At 38.9% G+C, this 21,819-nt stretch overlaps 1 protein-coding gene across 8 annotated transcripts in view; it reads right to left on the bottom strand.

The window, feature by feature from the left end:
• Positions 1 to 21,819, bottom strand: part of UNC79 (unc-79 homolog, NALCN channel complex subunit) — a 218,381-nt gene that overhangs the window by 73,306 nt on the left and 123,256 nt on the right. For 6 of the 8 annotated variants that reach the window (XM_080687550.1, XM_080687552.1, XM_080687553.1 and 3 more), the window contains 8 exons: positions 21,123 to 21,280; positions 15,704 to 15,885; positions 13,540 to 13,741; positions 12,725 to 12,904; positions 11,269 to 11,334; positions 3,714 to 4,000; positions 951 to 1,133; positions 207 to 369 (listed from right to left, as the gene is read on the bottom strand). In XM_080687550.1, coding sequence (XP_080543676.1) covers positions 207 to 369; positions 951 to 1,133; positions 3,714 to 4,000; positions 11,269 to 11,334; positions 12,725 to 12,904; positions 13,540 to 13,741; positions 15,704 to 15,885; positions 21,123 to 21,280 — 1,421 coding nt within the window. The remainder of the gene's footprint in view (positions 1 to 206; positions 370 to 950; positions 1,134 to 3,713; positions 4,001 to 11,268; positions 11,335 to 12,724; positions 12,905 to 13,539; positions 13,742 to 15,703; positions 15,886 to 21,122; positions 21,281 to 21,819) is intronic. The other 2 variants (XM_080687551.1, XM_080687557.1) reach the window with 1 other exon arrangement.

The raw sequence follows: 21,819 nt of genomic DNA, 5'->3' as shown, positions 1-21,819 counted from the left end.
TCAGAAGTATATTAATTATTTCTCTTTCATTTTAAAAATTAAGGCAGCAACATTCATGGGAAAGTCGGAAAATTAATGAAGCAGTAAGTGATTTTTTGACTCCAGAATGACACCTGAGGGCCCCCTTCTATCTCCTAAGAGAATCTGTCCAGAACGTTTTACATATTCCAACTAAGTTTAGGATAGAATTGAGATGTGTAAAGTACCTTTTTCTTTCTCGCTGTATCTGCTGATGTTACTGTTGTCACTGTACAAAGGTCCTGCCGTGGCATGGGGCTTGCAGCTATGGTACTGTGCATTGAGTGTATTGACTGTTATGTGAATCAGGTGCAGCAGGACCTTACTGATGTCACAGTCCCGATATGGATACTGAGCAACAAAACAAAGGGAGAAATATATAAACGGTTATTTTGAAGGGTAAGTTCCCACTTGATCTTGCTAGATAGTTTACTCAGCATTTCTTTGGGGCAAAAAGAAAAATACAGATAGGCAAAAACATAAATCCTTATCATGCATCCCCTTATTCCCTGCCTCTTGCACCGAACCACAGAGGCAATGCATGCCAGCTCGCAGTTACAATTCCTTTCAACAAAATAATTTGCCATAAACATTTGGTCTGTGAATACAATTTTAAATGTTGTCCTTGTTTTCTGACATAAAAATTAATATGTAGATAAAATAGAAGATTCTGATCAGAAAGAGATGGTTGATCAAAGTCCTACAATTCATCGTTTTTTTATTTTGAACATTTTCAAGAGAAGACACTGACATGGCCTCCATTTCTAGTTTCATTCCAATAGCTCTTTGCTTCTCAGCACTAACTGTACATGACAATTCTTCCTCTGAAGGTTAAATGATTGTCCTACAAAATTTTCAACACCGGTCTCTTAAGTGTTCTCCTCACTAAGAGAATCATTCCACCAACAAAAGAAATAACGACAGCAATTCACCTTGTACAGGATGACAAGCAAGGCCTTCAACCACATCTGCCGGATGTGAGGTTTTAGGGACCAGAGGGAACAACGAGGTGGCTGTTGGAAATAATGCCGTAGTTGAGGACAAGAGCAGTATTTGAGCACCTGAACCACCAAGGGGAGAAGGTGTTTTCCCAAATTAATGTTATAGTCCATAACCTGAAATAGGAAAGAAATTAGTAACTGAAGGAAAACTATAAAGAGCACTTACAAGCCAAAAGGAAAAATTTGAACCATCAAAACACAGGCAAAATATTTCACAGGCATCTCACAAAATATGAATAGTAGTGGCCAATACGCATAAAGGGGGAAAGTCCAACCTCACAGGAAATTTTTTTAAAACCTTGTATATTAAAATAGTTTTAATCTACTCAGTTATCTAATAATCTATTTAATTTATCTATTAAAATAAAATTTTCTCTATTAAAATATCTTATTAAGCTATTAAGTGGAATAAAACTTAGAATCAATCAAAACACCTAGTATGGGAAATCATGTGGAGAAATGGACATTCTCAGACACAGTATATTACCTTTCTAGAAACAGTATATTACTCAATACAGCCTTTCAAGAGAGCAAGTTAACAACATGCATTCAGAAGTAAAAAAAAGCACATAGCCTCTCACAGCAATTAAATATATCCTGAGGAAATAATCAGACAAGTGTTTCAAGATCTGTGCATAAATAATCATCAGCGTTATAGCCACCCCAAGCTGAAAACAAACCTACGTATCCAACATTATGGGACTAGTTAATAAAAGATGGTTGTTATGACAGCAAACTACTATGTAGCCACCATTAATAGGATATGATACAAATTTATTTACATTATATGAACTCTGTAATATATTTTACGTTTAGAAAGGTTACACATACAGCCCTGGCCAGTGTGGCTCAGTTGGTTGAACACTGTGTTATGCACTGGGAGGTCACCGGTTCAATTCCGGGTCAGGGCACACCCATGATGTGGGCACGATCCCCAGTAGGGGGGGCATGCAAGAGGCAGCCGATTGATGTTTCTCTCTCACATTAATGTTTCTCTCTCTTGCTCCCTTTCCCTTCTTCTCTCTCTAAAATCAATAAAAACATATTTTTAAAAGGATACACATACATATATCAATATGTATAACATGATTTTATCATTATTAAAAATGTGCATGCATATACATATGTATATATGCATATATATGTATGTATGTATATGATATATACATGCATATGTGTGTGTAAATTTGGAGCCAGTGATAATACCAAAATGTTAGTTATTTGTCATGGGCTTTTTTGAGATTTGTATTTTACCTTACTGGTTATATTTCTAAAATGAATATGCATAACATGGATTTAGAAAGGGAAAAGCAGGGGAGTGAAGGAAGGAGGGAGGGCGGGAAAGAAGGAGGGAGAGCTTGGTGTCTGAAATGGTGTACTCTCTCTTCAACCCAGACAGCTGAGTGTTAGTGGTGGTCCATCTAATCATTAGCATCAGCAAGAGACAACTATATACATACTGCTCCCACTTTGCTTATCTGTGTTCATTATTTTACAATCTATTTGAGCTAATTAATAACATCTACCATCACTGAGTTTCTAGCATGAGGCAGGCACTGGGCAAGGTGCTTTGCAATATGTTGTCTCTAATCTTTCCAAAAAACGTCTGTTACCAATGAGCAAACAAGCAGAAGATGCCTGAGGTCATAGAGTTAGTAACAGCGGCAGAGCTGAAATTCATGTCCATTATTCCCCAAGTCCTATGCCCTTTGCAGACTGTACACCCATTCTGGAGAGTCATATTTGTAGCACTGGTCAAATTAGGCACACAAGATACCCCACAATCCCTTAGTTCTGCTTTTGGATCATATCTCAAAGGAATTCCCACATTAATGGATAAGGTGCATGTACAAGGATGTCCATTGCTGAGCTGTTTGGGGTAGGAAGGAGTTGGGAGCAATATGAGTGTCCATCACCGGGGAATGGATAGTTAAAGCATGGCAGATGTACACCATGGCATACGGTACAGCAGTTAGAAGTAGCAAACATAGAATAGCCACTAATGGTGATGTGACATGAAGTAAGTTGTATGATTAATTCAACCCTCCACTTGAAGCCAAAAAGGAAAAGGATTTCTTAAAAAGAAAAAGAAGTATGGTAATTACCAGAAGGGGAAGGGAGTTGGGGGCGGTATAAGAGGGTAAAGGAGGGATAAATGGTGATGGAAGGAGACCTGACTTGGGGTGGTGAACACACAATACAATTATACAGGTGATGTATTACAGAATTGTACACCTGAAGCCTATATAATTTTGTTAACCAATGTCACCCCAATAAATTCGATAATTTTAAAAGGAAAAGAAAAAAAGCACCCACAAATAAAAATCCCACACTGCCTAATTGTTCACTGGATAGAGTTTCAGGTTAGAATGATGAAACAGTCTGGAGATGGATAGTGGTGGTGGTTACATAACTAAGTGAATGCACTTAATGACACAGAATTATATACTTAACAATGATTGAAATGGTAAATTTATGTTACATATATTTTATACCACCCCCCAAAAAATCCCAAATTCCTTTTATGACATCAGGTGGCTGAATCTTACTCATCTGTATATTCCCCTCACAGACCCATAAGAAAGTAACTTGTACAAACTTTTACACTCAACTAATGTTGGCTACATGGATTTAATTACTTGTTTCTACTGAAAGTCCAATGGTATGACTTCTAAAAGCTGTTATGACACTTACTTGGGCAATTCCTGCAATAAACGCATTAAAGCAAGTTGATAGACGCATTTTTTGAGGTGCAATCATAAAGCAACCTTCCTGTTGGTCATAGCCGAGTAAGACGTACAGGTGCCGCTTGACCGTGTTGAAGGCCTTCGCGCTGCTGATGTCTGACTCTGCACTGCTCTCATCCTTGGCCATGAACTTCATGAGCACTGTAATCAGCTGGTGAACTGTCTGGTGGTCGATCCCAGCGTCTTCTGGGAGCAGGTCCTTGATGGTGTTGTCATTCTCAGGGGATTGTTGTCCTGTCAGTACAAGAAGGGGCATCAGTGGGTGGCTTCTCCACACATAATTTTACACTAAAACCTCCCTTAATGTATAAAGCACCATTCTTCTGCCATTAAATATTTTTCTTTTTTGGAAAAACTTAAAGGCACAATATGGCCTACTAAGCAAAGCATTAGTCCAAGGGTAGAAGTTAGTGTGTCCATCTACAACCAAGTAATTGGGGAATAACAAAGAAATTTGAAATAAAAATGGGCATTACAAAGCTAACTTTTCTGCAAACAGTAAGACAAACACCTAAATGATGAATCATTTAGGGGCAATGTTTTATCCTCGGTGATAAAGAGAAGTTTCCCTTTCAGCTTTGTAAAATCAGCATGTAAGAATCACCAGTAATAATAATAATATTCTAAAACCCACTGAGCACAAAGACATCCACTGGGTTATTTTGTTTAAATTATTATCTCGACTCAGTTACGTTCATAAATCAGCTGGTGGGGAAAAAGTTTTCTTTTTCAAATCCTGAGATATTAGCAATGTGTGGTCTCTCAATAATATAGTAAAAATTATAAAGAGCAAATTATAAGCCCTGCTGAATGTAATGAGAAACACACAGCGATGGAGGGCCACAGACAGAAAGAAAGAAGCAGGAACTTTTTTAAAAAGGGGGGGAGGGGAGGAAAGGAAAAAGAAAAGCCACATGAAGATGAGCTGAAAGTTCACATGGAAAGGAAAAAAAAAAAAACACCTTTGCCCTTGACTTATTCTTAACCCTACAAAGAAGTGTAGTGAGCAGCTCCCTGACACTGACTTCCTCTGTTATTTTTCCAAGTCAGCAATTAGACCCTGTCTCCTTTGTTTTTCTGCCTCTTCTGATCTGGTTTCATTGAGGACTTTGGGGGAAGGAAGAGTGAGATTTGCTTTTCTATGTTTCTGTCTGGGGGGCTATTCTTGTCCTTCCTTTGACAAGCTGCATCAGAATTTTAAATTGGAAACCATTTTGGCCTGGTGGGTTAGGTAGGCACACCAGCATTCTCATCTCTCATCCTGCAAGGAACAGTTCTGCTAAATGATGACAGGCTTTGGTTACAAATCGCTATAAACCAAAGCTTGACCATGTTTATTTTATGATGATATTAAGGAAATAACAAAAAAAAAAAAACTAGGTGATTTATACCCATTAACTTAACCAATTTGGCAAAATCTGAGTCTTCCAGGACACAGCCAAGAGAAGTAAGATCGATGGAACATTGCTGGGGGCTGTGGAGATCAACTGCCTGAAGCCCAAACCCTTTTCTCTTTAGCAGGGGCGTGAAAGTAATGTCAAGTTCAGACATGACTAGGTTAGCACTACACATAAGGTAACAACTAGGTTATCTAGTTTTCCGCAGATGATCAGAAGAATGCTGGTCTGTTCAAAAGTGACACACTGAGAAGGGATAGTTTACAATATATGAAGAGGCAGAGAAATCATATAAGTCAAAGAGCCTCTAACATAGGGGAAAGCATCAGACAAACTTCAGTATGACCCTAGAACATTAACATGTTCTATCTCATAGAGTCTGTCCATGAAGGGGAAAAATATGTGCAATGTACTTTAGAGAAATTTTACCAAAAATTATTCAAACAAAATCTAAGAATTGCTTTAAGATGGTGTTTCACATGAAGAGTGAATAATAAATTTTCAATTGTTAATATTATCATTATTTACTAGCCATGCATCAGCCATCATTAAAAAAATCACCCATTTCACCAAAAGCCCAAAAATGTGAAGCATCACTGTATATTATAACTAAATGTTTGAATAGATGATCAAACCAAAAGCAATACCTATGTAAATCCTCATAAAGCAAAGTGGAAAAAGTTTAGAAAACTATCTTTTCAACATTGAAAAACATTTAATCTTGATTTTTTTTTTTTTCCTCCAGAGTATTACTTTACAACTAGAAGAAGGTTATTGCTCTGGGCAAGCTTGGGCCAAGAATCTGCCAAGTGTGAAAATCTAGGTTCCCTGCAGGATTCAATGTTATTATAGCAGCAAGTGATGGCTGTTACAATACAGCTTCATTCCTCAATTCCTTTTAGCTCTGGGGGCAAGATTTCAGACAGCACGAATCACTCAGTCCTGCTCAGCCACCTCCACGTCCAGAGTGGCTGGGCTCCAAAGTCCCAAAGTTAAAAGTGGAACTCAGGAGGGTTGGAGAAGGAGTTGCACTTTTGTTTTATAACCCTGAGAATCTAGAGACCTCAATACAAAAGAAAGGAGACTCCAGACTAGGCCCAACTAGGACATCATTTCATTCTATCCCAGTTTAGGTCTAGAAAATAAACCATCAGACTTCACCTTTAAATATGTCAAAATTCTTCTCATTGCAAAAGGACATTCATTTTATTTACTTTTCTTTATTTTTATTGCTGACACTATTACAGATAAAGTATGTAACCTTAACTTTTCCTGTCAAATCTCATTTTTCTAATGAATAAGCATCATTTCACAAATGCCCTATCCTCATATTAAATTCATCTTCATTGATCTTCCGTACTTTAAGTTGGCTGCTTCTACTTTGCTTTTTCTGAATAGCTAGGAATTAATGCTCCTTAACAAACCACTATATTTACTGAAAAATGGACTAGCTAATGGGACCAATTGCATAAAGTGGGGGGAAAACCCTCTTTTCATTCCAATAATTACCCCTCTGGTTGTGGGCTTTGCAAATCTGTGTTCTTTCTTTACAATACTGTAGGCTTGTGATTGGTACACTCTTCATTAAGAAAAGTTACCTTAATCAAAGCCATAAGAAAAATGAGCTTAGAAAAGTTGACATTTTCTTTATTGTTCAAGACAACAATTAGTTATCTAAAAGGTTACAAAATTTCCATTTTTAAATTAAATGCCTACAATATTTTCTCTAAGGTGTGACCATTAAAACACTTTTGAATTCTGTTCCATAAAATTCCTGTATCTGTTTTAACTATAGAGATTTAATGTGTTAAAAGATTTGCTCATTTCTGTAAAGAAAAAGGTAGGCACCTTTATAATCACAAGGCAGAGAGAGAGATCCTACCATAACCTGAACATGGACTGGGCCCTTCGCAATCTGTCCACAGAGTGGTACAACCGATTGAAACTCCATAGTCCAATTTTATTTATTCAAACAATTTGGAGTCAGGCAGGATCAGGATCTGCTTTTCCAGACTTATCTCCTATCACTCCATCCACCCCAAATGTTCAGCATTCTTACAACCTGGGCTCCTCACAGATCTCAGAATGTCACCAACATTTCCCATCTTTGTCTTTGCTCACTTTCTCTCTTCACCTTATAGAGTGGTCCTCCCCCGCATGCCCAATTTAACCCTCTGGACCTGGTCCCCAGATGCCATTCTTATTACCTGTCCCCACCTTCCTCTCAGTAACTGGATGTGGTCCCTAAACTCTGTCAATGTCCAAGGACAAGAAAGGAGGGAAGAGGAGAGGGAGGAAGGGAAGAATGAACAGAGTTTCCTATAGCATTTCTTAACTCTCCTGTGACAAATAGCTATTCTGCAAGGCAGAACTTTTTATTCATTCACTTGACTTATTTCCCCTATAAGAACAAAGGCTCCTTGAAGACAAGTGCTATGCTTCATCCATTTTTTATAACCTTTATAGAATATGGGGCAGTGTCTGACTTATAGTACATGCTTATTATTCATAAATGTCTACATATACTGAATTCAAATAAATATTTCAGATCTTGTCTTCTCTATAGGAGAAAAACTGATGAAGTCTCCAAACAGCAAGGAAGTGGCTAGGGAACATTCCTCTGTATAAGTAAACTCACAGCCAGCGCTGTCAAACCAATGTGACAAGTAGAGGAAGAAAGGACCCCGTCCACGAGCTTACTCTGCATTCGGTCGAGGGAAGCCAAGGATTACGCCCTATAAATAAGGTTGTATTATTTCACTAGTTCTAGCCACACTGCCTGACTGGTCTCCCTAGCTCAGTGGTCGGCAAATTGTGGCTGGCGAGCCACATAAACTCATTCGTCAACAGAGTTTGCCACTCTGTTGACGAATGAGTTTGCCGACCACTGCCCTAGCTCATTAACTCAACTTACAGCTTCATTCACAGCAGTTCTGTTGTGTGTGCACATGGCCACAGAGGCTGTAAAGTTGAGGCTGGTGACTAGCTCTGCATCCCCAAATGCTCCCCATCCCTGCCTTTGCCTCTTCCTACCCCACATCCTATCACTTGGGAACCTGTCATTTCCCAAAACCATCAATTCAAACAAGGGCATTCCTACAAAAAACAACTGTACTCTTTGATTTATTGGATCGAAATGATCAATAGGTATTTTGAAGTTAATGAAGATGTGAATTATAAACCATCTTTCTAGGAAAAAAGAGAGAGAGCCCATAAGAGAATCATTTTGGAAGTCCAGGCTGGAACCTAAGAGGGAGGCAGGAAATGTCAATACAAATTTCACCAATGTTACCAAGCATTGGGTACCTAGCATTGGGTACCTTCTCTTACTGATACAAATTCAGACCAAGGGGTCTCAGGATTTCTCTACAGGCTGGAGTAGAGCATCCATGTCCCTGTAGGGATTAGGATAGCTCTAGACCAATCTGTAGGTTCTAACCGGAAAGATTCTCTGGTCTGGATGCTCATGGCTTACTGGATGCTCACTGTAGCAGACCTGAACGCCCAGGTCAGCTCCATAACTAGACTGGTGTGCTCATGTCATCCTAAAGGGTAGGAATATCCTAAAAACAATTCCCCAGGAGGAGACTGTAGTGGAAAGAAAGCAAATCAAGTATCTTGGACTCAAGTATCAGTTCTATCCCTAACTAGTAATCTTCAGCAAACCATCTAAGCAGAATTTCTTAATTCTTCAGGACCTGTATTCCTGTCCATATGTAAAGTGGGGGAAAAAATACTTTACATATATCCATAGTTGTAAAATCGAAATTAGATGATTGGCACAAAAACACTCTTCATAGATAGAAGCACTATACATATATGAAATATTATTATTGTTTACCTACTACTGTTTAATTATTCATTCCAGGAGATGAGGGACAAGATATAATGAAACCCCATGTGATTACATGGAGTGATTATTGTTCAGCATTATGCATCATGTTCACTTAATATTCAACAGATGTTCTGAATCATCGAAGACAAAGAATTCCTGGTTCTCACAGCATTAGTGAAAATACACTTTATATCTAATTAGGATTAAACCAATTTCAGATTAGCAGGTGAAAGTGTACTTTTCATCAATTGGCTGTAAAGGTGTAGAGCTCCTACTAGCATTTACCACACACGCCTTGCAAGAGAGATCAAGACACCTGGGCTTGTGACCCAGATCTGTTTGTTACCAACAAACCTTGGCACTTGCTCTTCTCTGGAAACCTCAGTTTCCTCTTCTGTAAAATGAGACTGTTAACCTACTTCTAATATTTCAGCTGTAGCATTGTTTGAATTTTTTATATTTGCACAAGGCCTTTGATTTGACTCATAAATGTCATGGAGGAATGCAGCTCTTCACTAGCCTTACAGAGTATACCTTCTATACAAGTATATTTCCATTGCAAATTTGCTGTGCATGCTCGTATCAGAGAGCCATAAGTTATAAATCCAGTGACAAAAAGTTCAGCCTTTACTTCAGGCCTAATCAATACAAGGTCTTGCACAGAGGAGGAGCGCATTATCTGCACCGAACAAAAGTATATTCAATAGCAAGTTCTTCAGTTTCCATTTAATTATTATCTCAAACCATCCTGTAGTCTTCTGACTGTCCTGGTATGTCTTTGCTTCCAAGTTAAAACATTCAGTGTTAAGTGAATACTAATACAAAACTGAAAAACTAGTTTGAAATCCATCTTATAAACAATTTATAAGTTTCCAAATATAAAGTTTTGCTTATGGTGGGGTCATGTAAATGATATTTATGTTTAATATGAACAATGCTTTTATTTGCCCCTTTTCCATCTTGTCACATTTGATGGAACAATTAGATGCTTGAAACTCTTCTTCACTTTAAGAAACGTATATATACACATTTTCCAAAAGAGATGTGAGAGGTTGGATTGTTATAATGGGTGATAATAACTACAGACCAGCTTTTCAATTCAGCCTTATGACAAAAAGAAGAGATGGGGTCAAATCCAGATAGTTTGTGAAACTGCATAAGACCAATCTCAAAAAAGACCTAACTGAAGGGAAACTGGATGGATTTCACATTTGCCGTGAACTCAGAATCAGAAGTTCTTATTTTATCTTCCTTCCATCTCAGCACAGTTGAGACACAAGTGATGCACAAAATAAGGTAGAGAGACTCTGCCAAGTATTTGCTATCCCTTTTTTCTCATCGATTTTAAAGGAGAAAATACACTCTGGCCACCATCTACCATCTGCAATTATAATCTTGTGCTCCTCTCCCATCCCTCATCGCCTCTCTTTCTAGAGTCATTTTTATAACACATAACAAACACACAGTCTTCGAAGTCTCCCTACGTGAAATTTTCCTTCTTGAGACCATTCTGAAAAGTTTACCTTAAAACTAGTCTTAGAAAATAGTCATAGAAAAACAAAATCTTTGTTAGCATGATACATAGATGGTAGTTAGTTACCAAGCTTGTTTCTGACAAATAAGCAGGTACTCAGAGCCTTCTCAGTTTTCCCAACAAGTTATGGGATTATTTGTGTGAATAACATTCAGTCTGTAATAGTCTTGCCAGTGTCCCTTCAACCCTTAGGATAATTCAGGAATGTCAAATGACAGTTACACTGTGCCCGGCTGGAGATGATCCCATGATGCGCCAAACAATGGAACTCTCTCTCTGAGAGACAGAAAGGCATGTAGAGCTGCCATGAATCAGGAATGACTAAGGGGGTGAGTGAATGACGGTGGTTCAAATGCATAACCTTTGAAAATGCGAATGAAATGTATTTTTTCCTATAGCAGATATATATGAACGTAATATTTCTATGTGTAAATACACATACAAATATAAGTACTAGGCATGGTTCTAGTCATATAGGCTCTCTGGGGAACTCAGTGTGTACTCAGGTAACAAGATGCTTCTTACTGGACCAAAAGTTAATAGCAGCAAAAGCCATCTGCTAATACAAAAGGAATTGCTATGTCAGGGGCCCAAATGCTTGAGCACCTGGGGTAAGACCCTTGGAGCTTGCCAAACCTAACTATATCACTGTGGTCCAGTTAGAGACACCGCACTCTTTACCTTGTCCACCTGTGAGAGACAGTTGCACACAGCCCTTCCAGTCAGAGGTACCCACCTGGCATCTGTTCGGGTGTCCCACCGAGAGCTGGAGCAGACTGCTCTTGCCTGGTCAACCTCACAGCTTAAAAATCAACAACAACTCTATTTAAATAAGCATTAAAAACAACTTGAGCCTAGAAAATATACTTAGTGCTAACTGCATTGGATAGGAGGGGCAAGTTTAGTTTTTCGATTTGTAATTAACATCACATAGTAGATGTTTACATCACAAAAGTTTTGTGGTTTCATTTGAATCTCAAGAACATCCTGCAATGTTACTTCAATTCTTAATCTTCAGAATCGTCACGTGAATCAATTAACAAGAAATAACAATAAGTAAACTGTATATCCCAAACTGATCAGTTCGATTCTAAAGGAGCTGGGACGTTCTTATAGAAATTGTAATCTATTTGATTGAGGTATTGGATTTTAGGGTTTGATTCAGTTTCACCTGGGGCCTCACATTAGCACAGGATATTCTGAAATGAGCACCTGTTATTATCTTTGCTCTCTGAACACCTATATTATTGATTGCTTACAGGGATTTTATTGATTCTTCCAAAGTTCAAAACACTACATATCTTTAGCTTGTCGAGAAGTAGAGGAAAATGCAATAAATAAAATCAAATCATATTTATGATTTAAAATGGTCATGTTACAATAAAGCTGCCTTCTAATAAATGCCAATGAAAAAGCAAACTTTTCAGCTTCTAACAGGATAAGAAATATATTTTATGGTGTTCTTTTATTAATTCACAGCAGATAAAAATTAAATCATTTAATAAATTTTACAAGTTAGCAATGTATTTAAACATATCCATTCACTAATATGATGATTTAGTTATGAATTTTTAATTATTTCCCATTCATGAGCTATTGCTAATCATTAGAGTCCATCTAGTGAGTTGGTAATTTAAGGGAAATTTTGTTCTCTTTAAAAGTGCAATATAAAGAAAGACCTTTAGAAAACAAGTGTATATGGTCTTTTTTTTTAAGTTGGCAATGAAGCTTGTTTAAGTTGGGCAAAAATTCAACTTCTCGGCCTAATTTGTCTTTGCAAAAGCAACCATTATTATTAGCTTGTCTGGAAGCTTGTCTGGCTGCCTCTGCCACGCATTCATTAAATGACAATGTCAAAGTCTCCTCAGGAATCTCTTATCCAGGCTGGTGCAAACTGCACATTTGAGCACTTAGGAGCAAATGCTTCTTTCATGCCAAGCATCAATGGGTTTGCTGCCTTCCACATTTCAAAACAATCTACTGTTAGATCAAGGCTTTGCTTCACCCAAAAACTGGAAAAAGCCACCCAGGGCACTAAACACCCCTGGGGGGACCCTCTAGGGAATCCGAAGGCCAAACCTGATGGCCAAGCTGTTTGCTAAATTTGCTCCTCTCTATGCACATTCAGCAAGACAAGCCAGCCTCCGAAGACATTAAACAGTTTAAAGGAAGGACAAAAGAAGATACTCAACGGATTTTGGAGGTTAGGGTCTCGGGGAGGGAGAGCGCCCTCTTGGACTCCGCGGGCCCTTTCACGCTGTCCCTCAGGGAGCGCACACTCTTCTGGCGGTTCCTTGCAAAGCGAGCCCTCTTGATCTTCCACAGTGCAGTGTCGCTGAGGTTGGTGACATTGGTCCTTACAGCAGTGATAGCTTTGCAAAAGGAACTAGAGGTTATCATTTTCCTTAACTCCTATGTTATGCAACTAGCTTAAAACCATCCATCTGTGTATATTTTTCAGTATTACAAACCATCTTTCATGGATATATGACTCATTCACCTTTCTCTCTTCAGGATAGCTTATATTAAAAATCATGACTATTGCCTATCATGACTATCGTATAATTAAGATTAAATTATCTGATTTTGTTATCACTGGATAACTAGTTGACTGACCAAAGTCTTTTCCCCATCTACTCAGAGCTGTAGGTACCTGATTAAGAAGCATGAGAGAGTGAATTTGCAAGGTGCAAATCTCTCTTACAAACCTGCTCACAAACATTACAATCATGATGACTGAATAGCATTTAAGGAACACAACATTCACAAATGTTTTTCACAGGTCCCCAAAGGAACTAGAAAAGTTGGGACTTCGGAATGCCAGAAAATAGTTAATCTGAGGATTACTACAGTAGGTATTCAACAAACATTTAATAGATGAAATACACAAAGTCAAGGCATCCTCCATAATGGGAAGTCGAACTACACGCATAGTATCTTCTGCTTATCTAGCAAGCACAAGCATAGGAACCTCGACTCTATACAGCAAGTTCTTCCTTTTGCTTACTTGTAGGAAAAGGAAATTCTTTGTTACAATCCAAATGCAGCTGAGCTTCCAAAGAAAGTGTCTCAAATCTGTTGACAAAGAACTCCCAGCTCAAAGCAGGAATATCTTGCTTGAGAAAATGCAAGAGCAAAAGCTTGCTCAATATTGTGGGTCGATCTTTAACCACAGTATCAAACTGGAAGTCAAGACAAACACACAGACCCTGGGGGAAAGGAGGAGGAAAGCAAAGTCAGATGTAAACATCTAAGTTGCTTCAAAGCAAATCCACTAAGCAAGTCAGTAGAACAAGGCAAACTCCTCAATCTATATTTATAATGTAGAATGAGCCCACTGAAATCTTTCTTACTGCAAATTTTGGTAGAAAAAATACAAAAGAGAAGCTTCTCCTAATTGTAGAATAGCCCTTAAATTTTGACTTAGAAATCTGAACTAAATGTATGTTATTAATTTTTTTTACCCAAATATCCTCAAACCAATGTTTCTTTTCTTAATGTCTGTAGTTTCTATAAGAGAAGCATACTTCCAAAGATACATTTTAGAATACACAAAAAGGTGGCTTTTAAATTTCCTTTCAATGTTAAATTCTAAAATTTAGAATTAAAATTTCTAAAAGAAATTCAGATTTTAGAATTCTTTTAATGATCCTGAAAGAAAATAAGTCATCTTCTTGGAATGTGAGTGAAACATAGAGTTTTAAAAAAATCAAAGATGTAGTGGATTGAGCATCTGTTTCTCTAGTATATAAGTCTACAATTCCCTTTTTCAAAAAACTGCAATTCATCCTATTAATTCATTCAACTCTCATCTAATCAGTGCCTCCTATGTTCCAGGCCCTGAGCAGCGGTAAGACATACAACCACCTAAGTCTTATTAAGACCAACAGAGAAGGACTATCCTGAAAACAAATGGAAGTTTTTACGAGGAAGGGTGTGCGTCCACAGGCAGCACAACCACAGAATATTTTAGATCCTATACCACTGCCCTTTCTTCTTAGTCTTTTTCACAAGAACCCTTCCACTGATTGGGAGGCAGTGTGCACACACACACAGCGTTAAGAATATGACTTTATTATGAGTCAGACCTGAGTCTTCTCTACCACTTACTAGCCATGTGACTCTGAAATTACTTAACCTTTATAACCCTCAGCTTCTCCATCTGTAAAATGGGAACATACTAAAGGTTATTGTGGGGATTAACTGAAATAATGCAGGATCGGATACTTTAAATACACTGCCCTGAAAACACAATGACTGTTTGATAAACGTTAGCTCTTGCCATTATTAACTTTATTAATAATGAAATAATAATAAATCAGGTGGCAATGGAAAAAAACAGAAGATCAGGACTTTGGAGGTTCTCGTTTTGGTTCTCCCAAAATTCACTCTGTGTCCTTTCATAAGCGACATTATCTCTCTGAGACTTGGTTTCTTCAATTATAAAATACATGTGCCAGCCTGGCCAGTGTGGTTCAGTGGTTGAGCATCAACCTATGAACCAGGAGGTCACAGTTGGATTCCAATCAGCGCACATGCCTGGGTTGTGGGCTCGATCCCCAGTGGTGGGTGTGCAAGAGGCAGTCGATTAAAGATTCTCTCTATCATTGATGTTTCCATCTCTCTCCCTCTTCTTCTGAAATCCATAAAAACGTATTTTAAAAATAAATAAATTTTTAAAAATACAGGCGCCAAATAAGATAAATATACAACTCTCTCCAGGTCTTATTTCATGTTACTTTGGCTTTAATTTGTAGCATTTCATTTTGGTAGCATATTTACCTTCTCCTGATTTGCCTTGATTTATAATTTATCTGATTTCTCTTAGAAGCTAGCCCCTAATAAAAGGACTTTTAGCCCAGAAAGCAGTGGAATGATATAAATAAGCTTAATTTAATAATCTGCCACAAAAAAGTTATATAATAATTCCATCTGTCAGAAGTGATTCAGCACATAGACAAAGACTGAAAAGAAAGTATCAACAAATAAAAATAAGAGGTCTGTTAATACGATGTGATTCTGGGATGTTTTTCCCAACTTAAAAATGTCCACAATCATCATCATCATCATCATCGGTAGTAATTGTGTTTATGTGACACATAACTCAGGGTTCAGCAGAGCAGAGCAGAGAGCCGTCTGCAGAGCAGGTAACACACATTGAGGGACGTCACCTGCAACGCCGGCCTCTTTATGGTGTCCAGCAGGAGCCCGGCCCTGGTGGCCACTGCTGGGTTGACGTCCTCCACAGCCGCCAGAAAGCAGCAGAAAGCGTGTGCCAGCGAGTACTTCAGCAGGTGGTTTTTGGTCACTGAGTGAATATCCAGGAATCTACAAATTACAGCCACCTTTTCCACTGAAATGTAAAAGGCAGAGGACAAAACAATGACATTTTTTTAGGGAGTCTGAACCCACAGAGATAAGGATAACTCTGGGCCCCCATACACTGATTTTAAATACCAAAAGGAACGTCTAATGCCTCCTTTTGAGTGATCCGTGCAGCACAGACCACTTCTACTCAGTGTAGTATTTTTGTCAGGCAGCTTTGATGTAGTTCTGGGTTGTCTCTCTCTCTTTCTCTCTCTCTTTTTTTTTTTAATGGTCTTTCCCATTGTTTAACTTCCAGCTGTATTTCAAACTATTCAAAATGCCTCCAGGCTCATTTCTTTGTCCATTCCATAGAGGTTCCGCAGACAACACAGGAAGGTGGGAGGTACCCGCCAATCCTGGCTCTAGATTCTAGACCCTCTACTCCACTCTTAGCGTGTCATGATGTGAAGTGACAACCAGCCTTCCCAGGGCTGTACAGCATACACCTTCCATAAAATAGATGCACCCTACTTGATAGATTTCTAATTATTCTGCAAATCTATGTTAAATGATTCCAGCCACTCTTAAAACAGAATTTGATAAAAAAGCCATAGAAGATTGTGAAGCAACATAGTTCCATGCAAATAAAGATGGTTCAGTATTTTGCTTAAGCTATTCCAGCAGCCTAGAATATTATTTCTATTCTTCTCTGCTAATGGACATTCTACCATCCTTAAAAGAACCTGATGTTTAAATTCTACATGTTCTGTGAAGTCCACTCTGACTTCCTAGAATGGTCTTTCCATCCCATGAACTCCCACAAAAATATTATTCATTGCCCTAGCTGGTTTGGCTCAGTGGATAGAGCATCCACCTGGGGACTGAAGGGTCCTGGATTCTATACCAGTCAAGGGCACATGCCCGGGTTGTGGGCTTGATCCCCAGTAGGGGGCGTGCAGGAGGCAGCCAATCAATGATTCTCTCTCATCATTGATGTTTCTCTCTCTCTCTCTCCTCTCACTTCCTCTCTGAAATGAATAAAAATATGTATTTTTCAAATACTATTCATTTAGATATGGTGTTTGTGTGTTCATATTTAGCTGTATGACATATCTTCTTTTGTGATCTTGAATTATATTTATACCTTTATAGTTTCTTAATCTTTTACATGTTTGTATTTGGTCCCATCAATTAAATTGAGAGCTTCTGAGAGCAGGAGTTTGCCCTTATACTCTTTTTATTGATCCCACATATAGTATTTAGCATTTATTCAATAAATCGACTAATTCACTTATTTTATTTTTAATTATTTTTATTTTTTTAAATAAATCTTTATTGCTCAGATTATTACAATTGTTCCTCTTTTTTCCCCCATAGCTCCCCTCCACCCGGTTCCCACCCCACCCTCTGCCCTTACCCGCCCCCCACTGTCCTCATCCATAGGTGTATGATTTTAGTCCAGTTTCTTCCCGCACTCCCCACACCCCTTTCCCCCCGAGAATTGTCAGTCCACTCCCTTTCTATGCCCCTGATTCCATTATATTCACCAGTTCATCCTGTTCATCAGATTTTTTATTCACTTGATTTTTAGATTCACTTGTTGATAGATATGTATTTGTTGTTCATAATTTTTATCTTTACCTTTTTCTTCTTCTTCCTCTTCTTAAAGAATACCTTTCAGCATTTCATATAATACTGGTTTGGTGGTGATGAACTCCTTTAGCTTTTTCTTATCTGTGAAGCTCTTTATCTGACCTTCAATTCTGAATGATAGCTTTGCTGGGTAGAGTAATCTTGGTTGTAGGTTCTTGCTATTCATCACTTTGAATATTTCTTGCCACTCCCGTCTGGCCTGGATAGTTTCTGTTGAGAAATCAGCTGACAGTCGTATGGGTGCTCCCTTGTAGGTAACTAACTATTTTTCTCTTGCTGCTTTTAATATTCTTTGTCTTTTGCTCTTGGCATTTTAATTATGATGTGTCTTGGTGTGGTCCTCTTTGAATTCCTTTTGTTTGGGGTTCTCTGCGCTTCCTGGACTTGTAAGTCTATTTCTTTCACCAGGTAGGGGAAGTTTTCGGTCATTATTTCTTCAGATAGGTTTTCAGTATCTTGCTCTCTCTCTTCTTCTGGCACGCCCATAATTCTGATGTTGGTACGCTTGAAGTTGTCCCAGAGGCTCCTTACACTATCTTCATATTTTTGGATTTTTTCTTTTTGCTTTTCCAGTTGAGTGTTTTTTGTTTCTTTGTATTTCAAATCTTTGACTTGATTCTTACGATCCTCTAGTCTGCTGTTAGGTCTCTGTATAATATTTTTTATTTCAGTCAGTGTATGCTTAATTTCTAGTTGGTCCTTTTTCATATCCTCGAGGGTCTCGCTAAATTTATCGGCTTATTCTAGAAAATTCTTGAAAAACCTTATAACCATGGTTTTGAATTCTATATCCAGTCGTTTGCTTTCCTCAATTTCTTTCATTTGTGATCTGTTTCTTTGTCTCTGCATTTTGGCTGCTTCCTAGAGTTAATAGAGTGGCTTTGTGTGCTAGGTGTCCTATAGGGCCCAGTGGTTCAGCCTCCCCAGTTACCTGAGGTGGACACTCTTGGTGCACCCCTTTGTGGGCTGTGTGCACAGTCTTGTTGTAGTTAAGCCTTGATTGTTGTTGGTATCACTGGGAGGAATTGACCTCCAGGCCAATTGGCTGTGAGGATCAGCTGTGTCTACGCTGGGAGAACTTCTGTGCTGGAGACACCCTTATGAGACAAGGCTTGCAAAAGCCTCTGTACTCAGCTTGGATGGGGCGGAGTCTCAGGGTGGAGCAGACAGATTGGTTTCCCGTCAGCTCTGCCCTAATAGGCCCCTGTGTCTCAGTGTCCCGTGATGATGGTAGAATGTCCATTAGCTGCAAGCACCTCTGAGAGAAAGCCGCCCTCGAGTTCTGCCCACTGCCAGACAGTTCAGCTTCTCCCCAAATGAATCTGGGTTCCCAGAGTCTTGCCCAGAACTGGAATTCAGTGCAGTTAGGAGCTTTTGTCTCCCTCCCGCTCGAGAAAGCCAGCTGCGCACTCAGTTGTCCGCCCTCTCCGCGCAGCGCGCCTTGGTACCGCTGCCTTCCGCAGTTCCTCTGAGTCTCAGTGTGCTTTTCCCTTTCCTGACAGTCCAGTTTCACCCCGTATGAGTCTGGGTCCCCAGAGTCTCGCCCAGAACTGGAGTTCAGCACAGTCGGGAGCTTTTGTCTCCCTCCCACTTGAGAAAGCCAGCCACGCACTCAGTTGCCAGTCCTCTCCGCGCACGCATCTCAGTACCTCTGCCTCCTGCAGCTCCTCTGAGTCTCAGTGTACTTTTCTCTTTCCTTCTAGTTGTAGAATTTCCACTCAGCCAGTCTTCCTGTGGTTCTGGATGATGTCTGTTTTGTCTTTTAGTTGTAGTTTTGAAATTGTTGTGCAAGGCAGCAGTTTAGGTGTTTATCTATGCCGCCATCTTGGTTTCTCTAATTCACTTATTTTAAAGACACCATCCTAGGTACTTGTTGGGGAGATGGAAGTAAATGGAAAAATGAACTGTCAGGGACTGAATTGTTGTGCCCCCCCCCAACCCCCGCAAACTTACACATGAAGCCCTAACCCCCAATGTGATGACATTTGGAGTTGGGACCTTGGGAGGTCATCAAGTTTAGATGAGGTCATGAGGGTGGGGCCCCCATGATGGGATTTGTGTCCTTATAAAAATCAAAAGGAAAACTAGACACAGGAAGAAGGTGACCATCTACAAGCCAGGAAGAGCCCTCACCAAGGAACTGCATTGGGTGGCACCTTGATTTTGGACTCCCAGCCTCCAGAACTGTGAGATATAAACTCTGTTGTTTAAGCCACCCAGTCTATGGTATTTTGTCATGGCAACCCAAGCAGACTAACATGTGAATCATTCACAGGTCTTGACTTGAAAGTCAAGTCGGCCAAAAGAGATAAACAGGTACAATTAGAAACAAAATGTAATATAAAAAGCTGTAAATGCTGTTAGTGATGTATAAATAAAATGCTATGGGAGCTTGGAGGATTAAAAACAACTTTCCACCAAGGGAACAGAGAAATGGAACTCAATGGGGGCATTTGAAGGTTGTTCAAACAGAGATGGCATTTGAATGGGTTCTAGAAGGAAAGAGGGTTTCAGATTGAGAACAGAGAATGGCCAAGATGTGGGTGAGGGGCAGTAGGAAGCAATGAGGAAAGTACAACGGCAGGTGAAGAAAGATGAGTGAGAAATGAGGCTACAAACACGAGCAGTCAGACCACGGGAGGTTTTGAATGTCCATTTAAGGAGTCTAAACTTTATTCTCTAGACATTGAAAACCCATTAAAATGTTTTGAATAGAAAAGCAACATAATCAGAGCTGTGAATTTTTTTTTTGCTTTTGTTACTGGTGAAATGGATTAGCACAATTTAAACACATAAAGAGGCCATCAAGAGTGCTGATGTTGCTAAGGATGTGAAAGTGCTTAGAAAACAATGAGCACAGGCAATTGAAGAGACAGAAAAATTGTTGATTCGGATAAACAAAAAACAGTTAGCCAGTGATAGTATTTGGGAGACAATGATATGTGAAAAAGAGAAGATGCTGCAAATTGACCTCCTGAAAGACACCCCTGAACGGAGTACTGAAAGTGATTCGTTTAAGACTAGCAGGGGGTGGTTCAAAAATTTTCAGAAAAGAAGTGTTTATTTATAGATTAAACAGTATATTCGACATGTACTGTATATAAGAAAGGTTAAAAGAGGGAGTCCTTTGGGGGTCTGGAACAGATTAATTCAATTTAGATTATTTCTAATGGGGAAAATATGATTCGGTTTTCAAACAAACTGCTTCTCGAACAACCTTCTGGAACTAATTAAGTTCAAGGACCGAGGTTCCACTGTAATCAGTGTTTTTAACAAACACTCCCAGTTACGCTGATGCAAGTAACCCATTAGGGTTGACTACATGATTGATCATTGAAGCCAGGACCCATTTGAAAGTAAACAGTGTACAATTAATAAATATCTGGAGGTCAGGCATAAACTCAGCCTACCCTAGGCAAACTAGACAGGGCCACCCTCCCTAAGGACCACTCTGCAAAATACTACTATTGACAAAGCTCAGCTAAGTAGCCACAACGAAGAACATCAGCAAGCAGGACAATGCCCTATAAAAAGAGGGGAGGAAAATGGAAGGCCAGAAAGAGATCTCATAACTGGACATCTGGTTTGTAATGGGATCCAGAGAGAATTGTTAGGCTAACACAGAGGTACCTGCTTCAAACCTCATCTTCCAGTCTTTGCTGTTGAAATTGCCATTTATGATTGTCCAGAAGATGTCAGCACCATGAGGAAGTGACAACGCATGGAGCAGGAGAGGAACCGCCAGTGACGACAACTGGGAGAAGTCGGATTTTATGACTCTCCACAGGCTGGAAACCAAGAAACAAAGCGGTTACAGTTATGATAACCTTTTTAGAAAGAAAATACTATTATCTTAATTGATCAGAAATATAGTTAACCGGTAGATGGTCGGAATGCTTTCAGTTAAATTGCATTCATCCACAAGATTATGATCCTCTGATAAACTTTTCCTATGCTCTGTTCTGTTCATGTCTTTTTAAAGTAATTACTTTCATGTAACAACATAAAAACACACCACTTAACATTACATTTTAATGTAAAAAATTTTAATTGCATATTTTAAATTCAAGTAATAAATAATGACTGTTAAATATTATACAAAATTGATATTAGTTATGTTAAGATGGTGAAGTGATAGTGATTTAAATTTCTTTTTCTTATATTGAACATCTGGGGAGTTATGTTGGTTTTGCCTGCCCAGCAGCCTTTTCCTCATATTTTTCTAGCACAGTGGTCAGCAAACTCATTAGTCAACAGAGCCAAATATCAACAGTACAATGATTGAAATTTCTTTTGAGAGCCAAATTTTTTAAACTTAAACTTCTTC

This window comes from Plecotus auritus, assembly GCF_963455305.1.
Source record: "Plecotus auritus genome assembly, chromosome: 1".
NCBI lineage: Eukaryota > Metazoa > Chordata > Mammalia > Chiroptera > Vespertilionidae > Plecotus > Plecotus auritus.
Note: the sequence above shows the minus strand (reverse complement) of the source record. Positions and strands in the feature narration are given on the sequence as shown.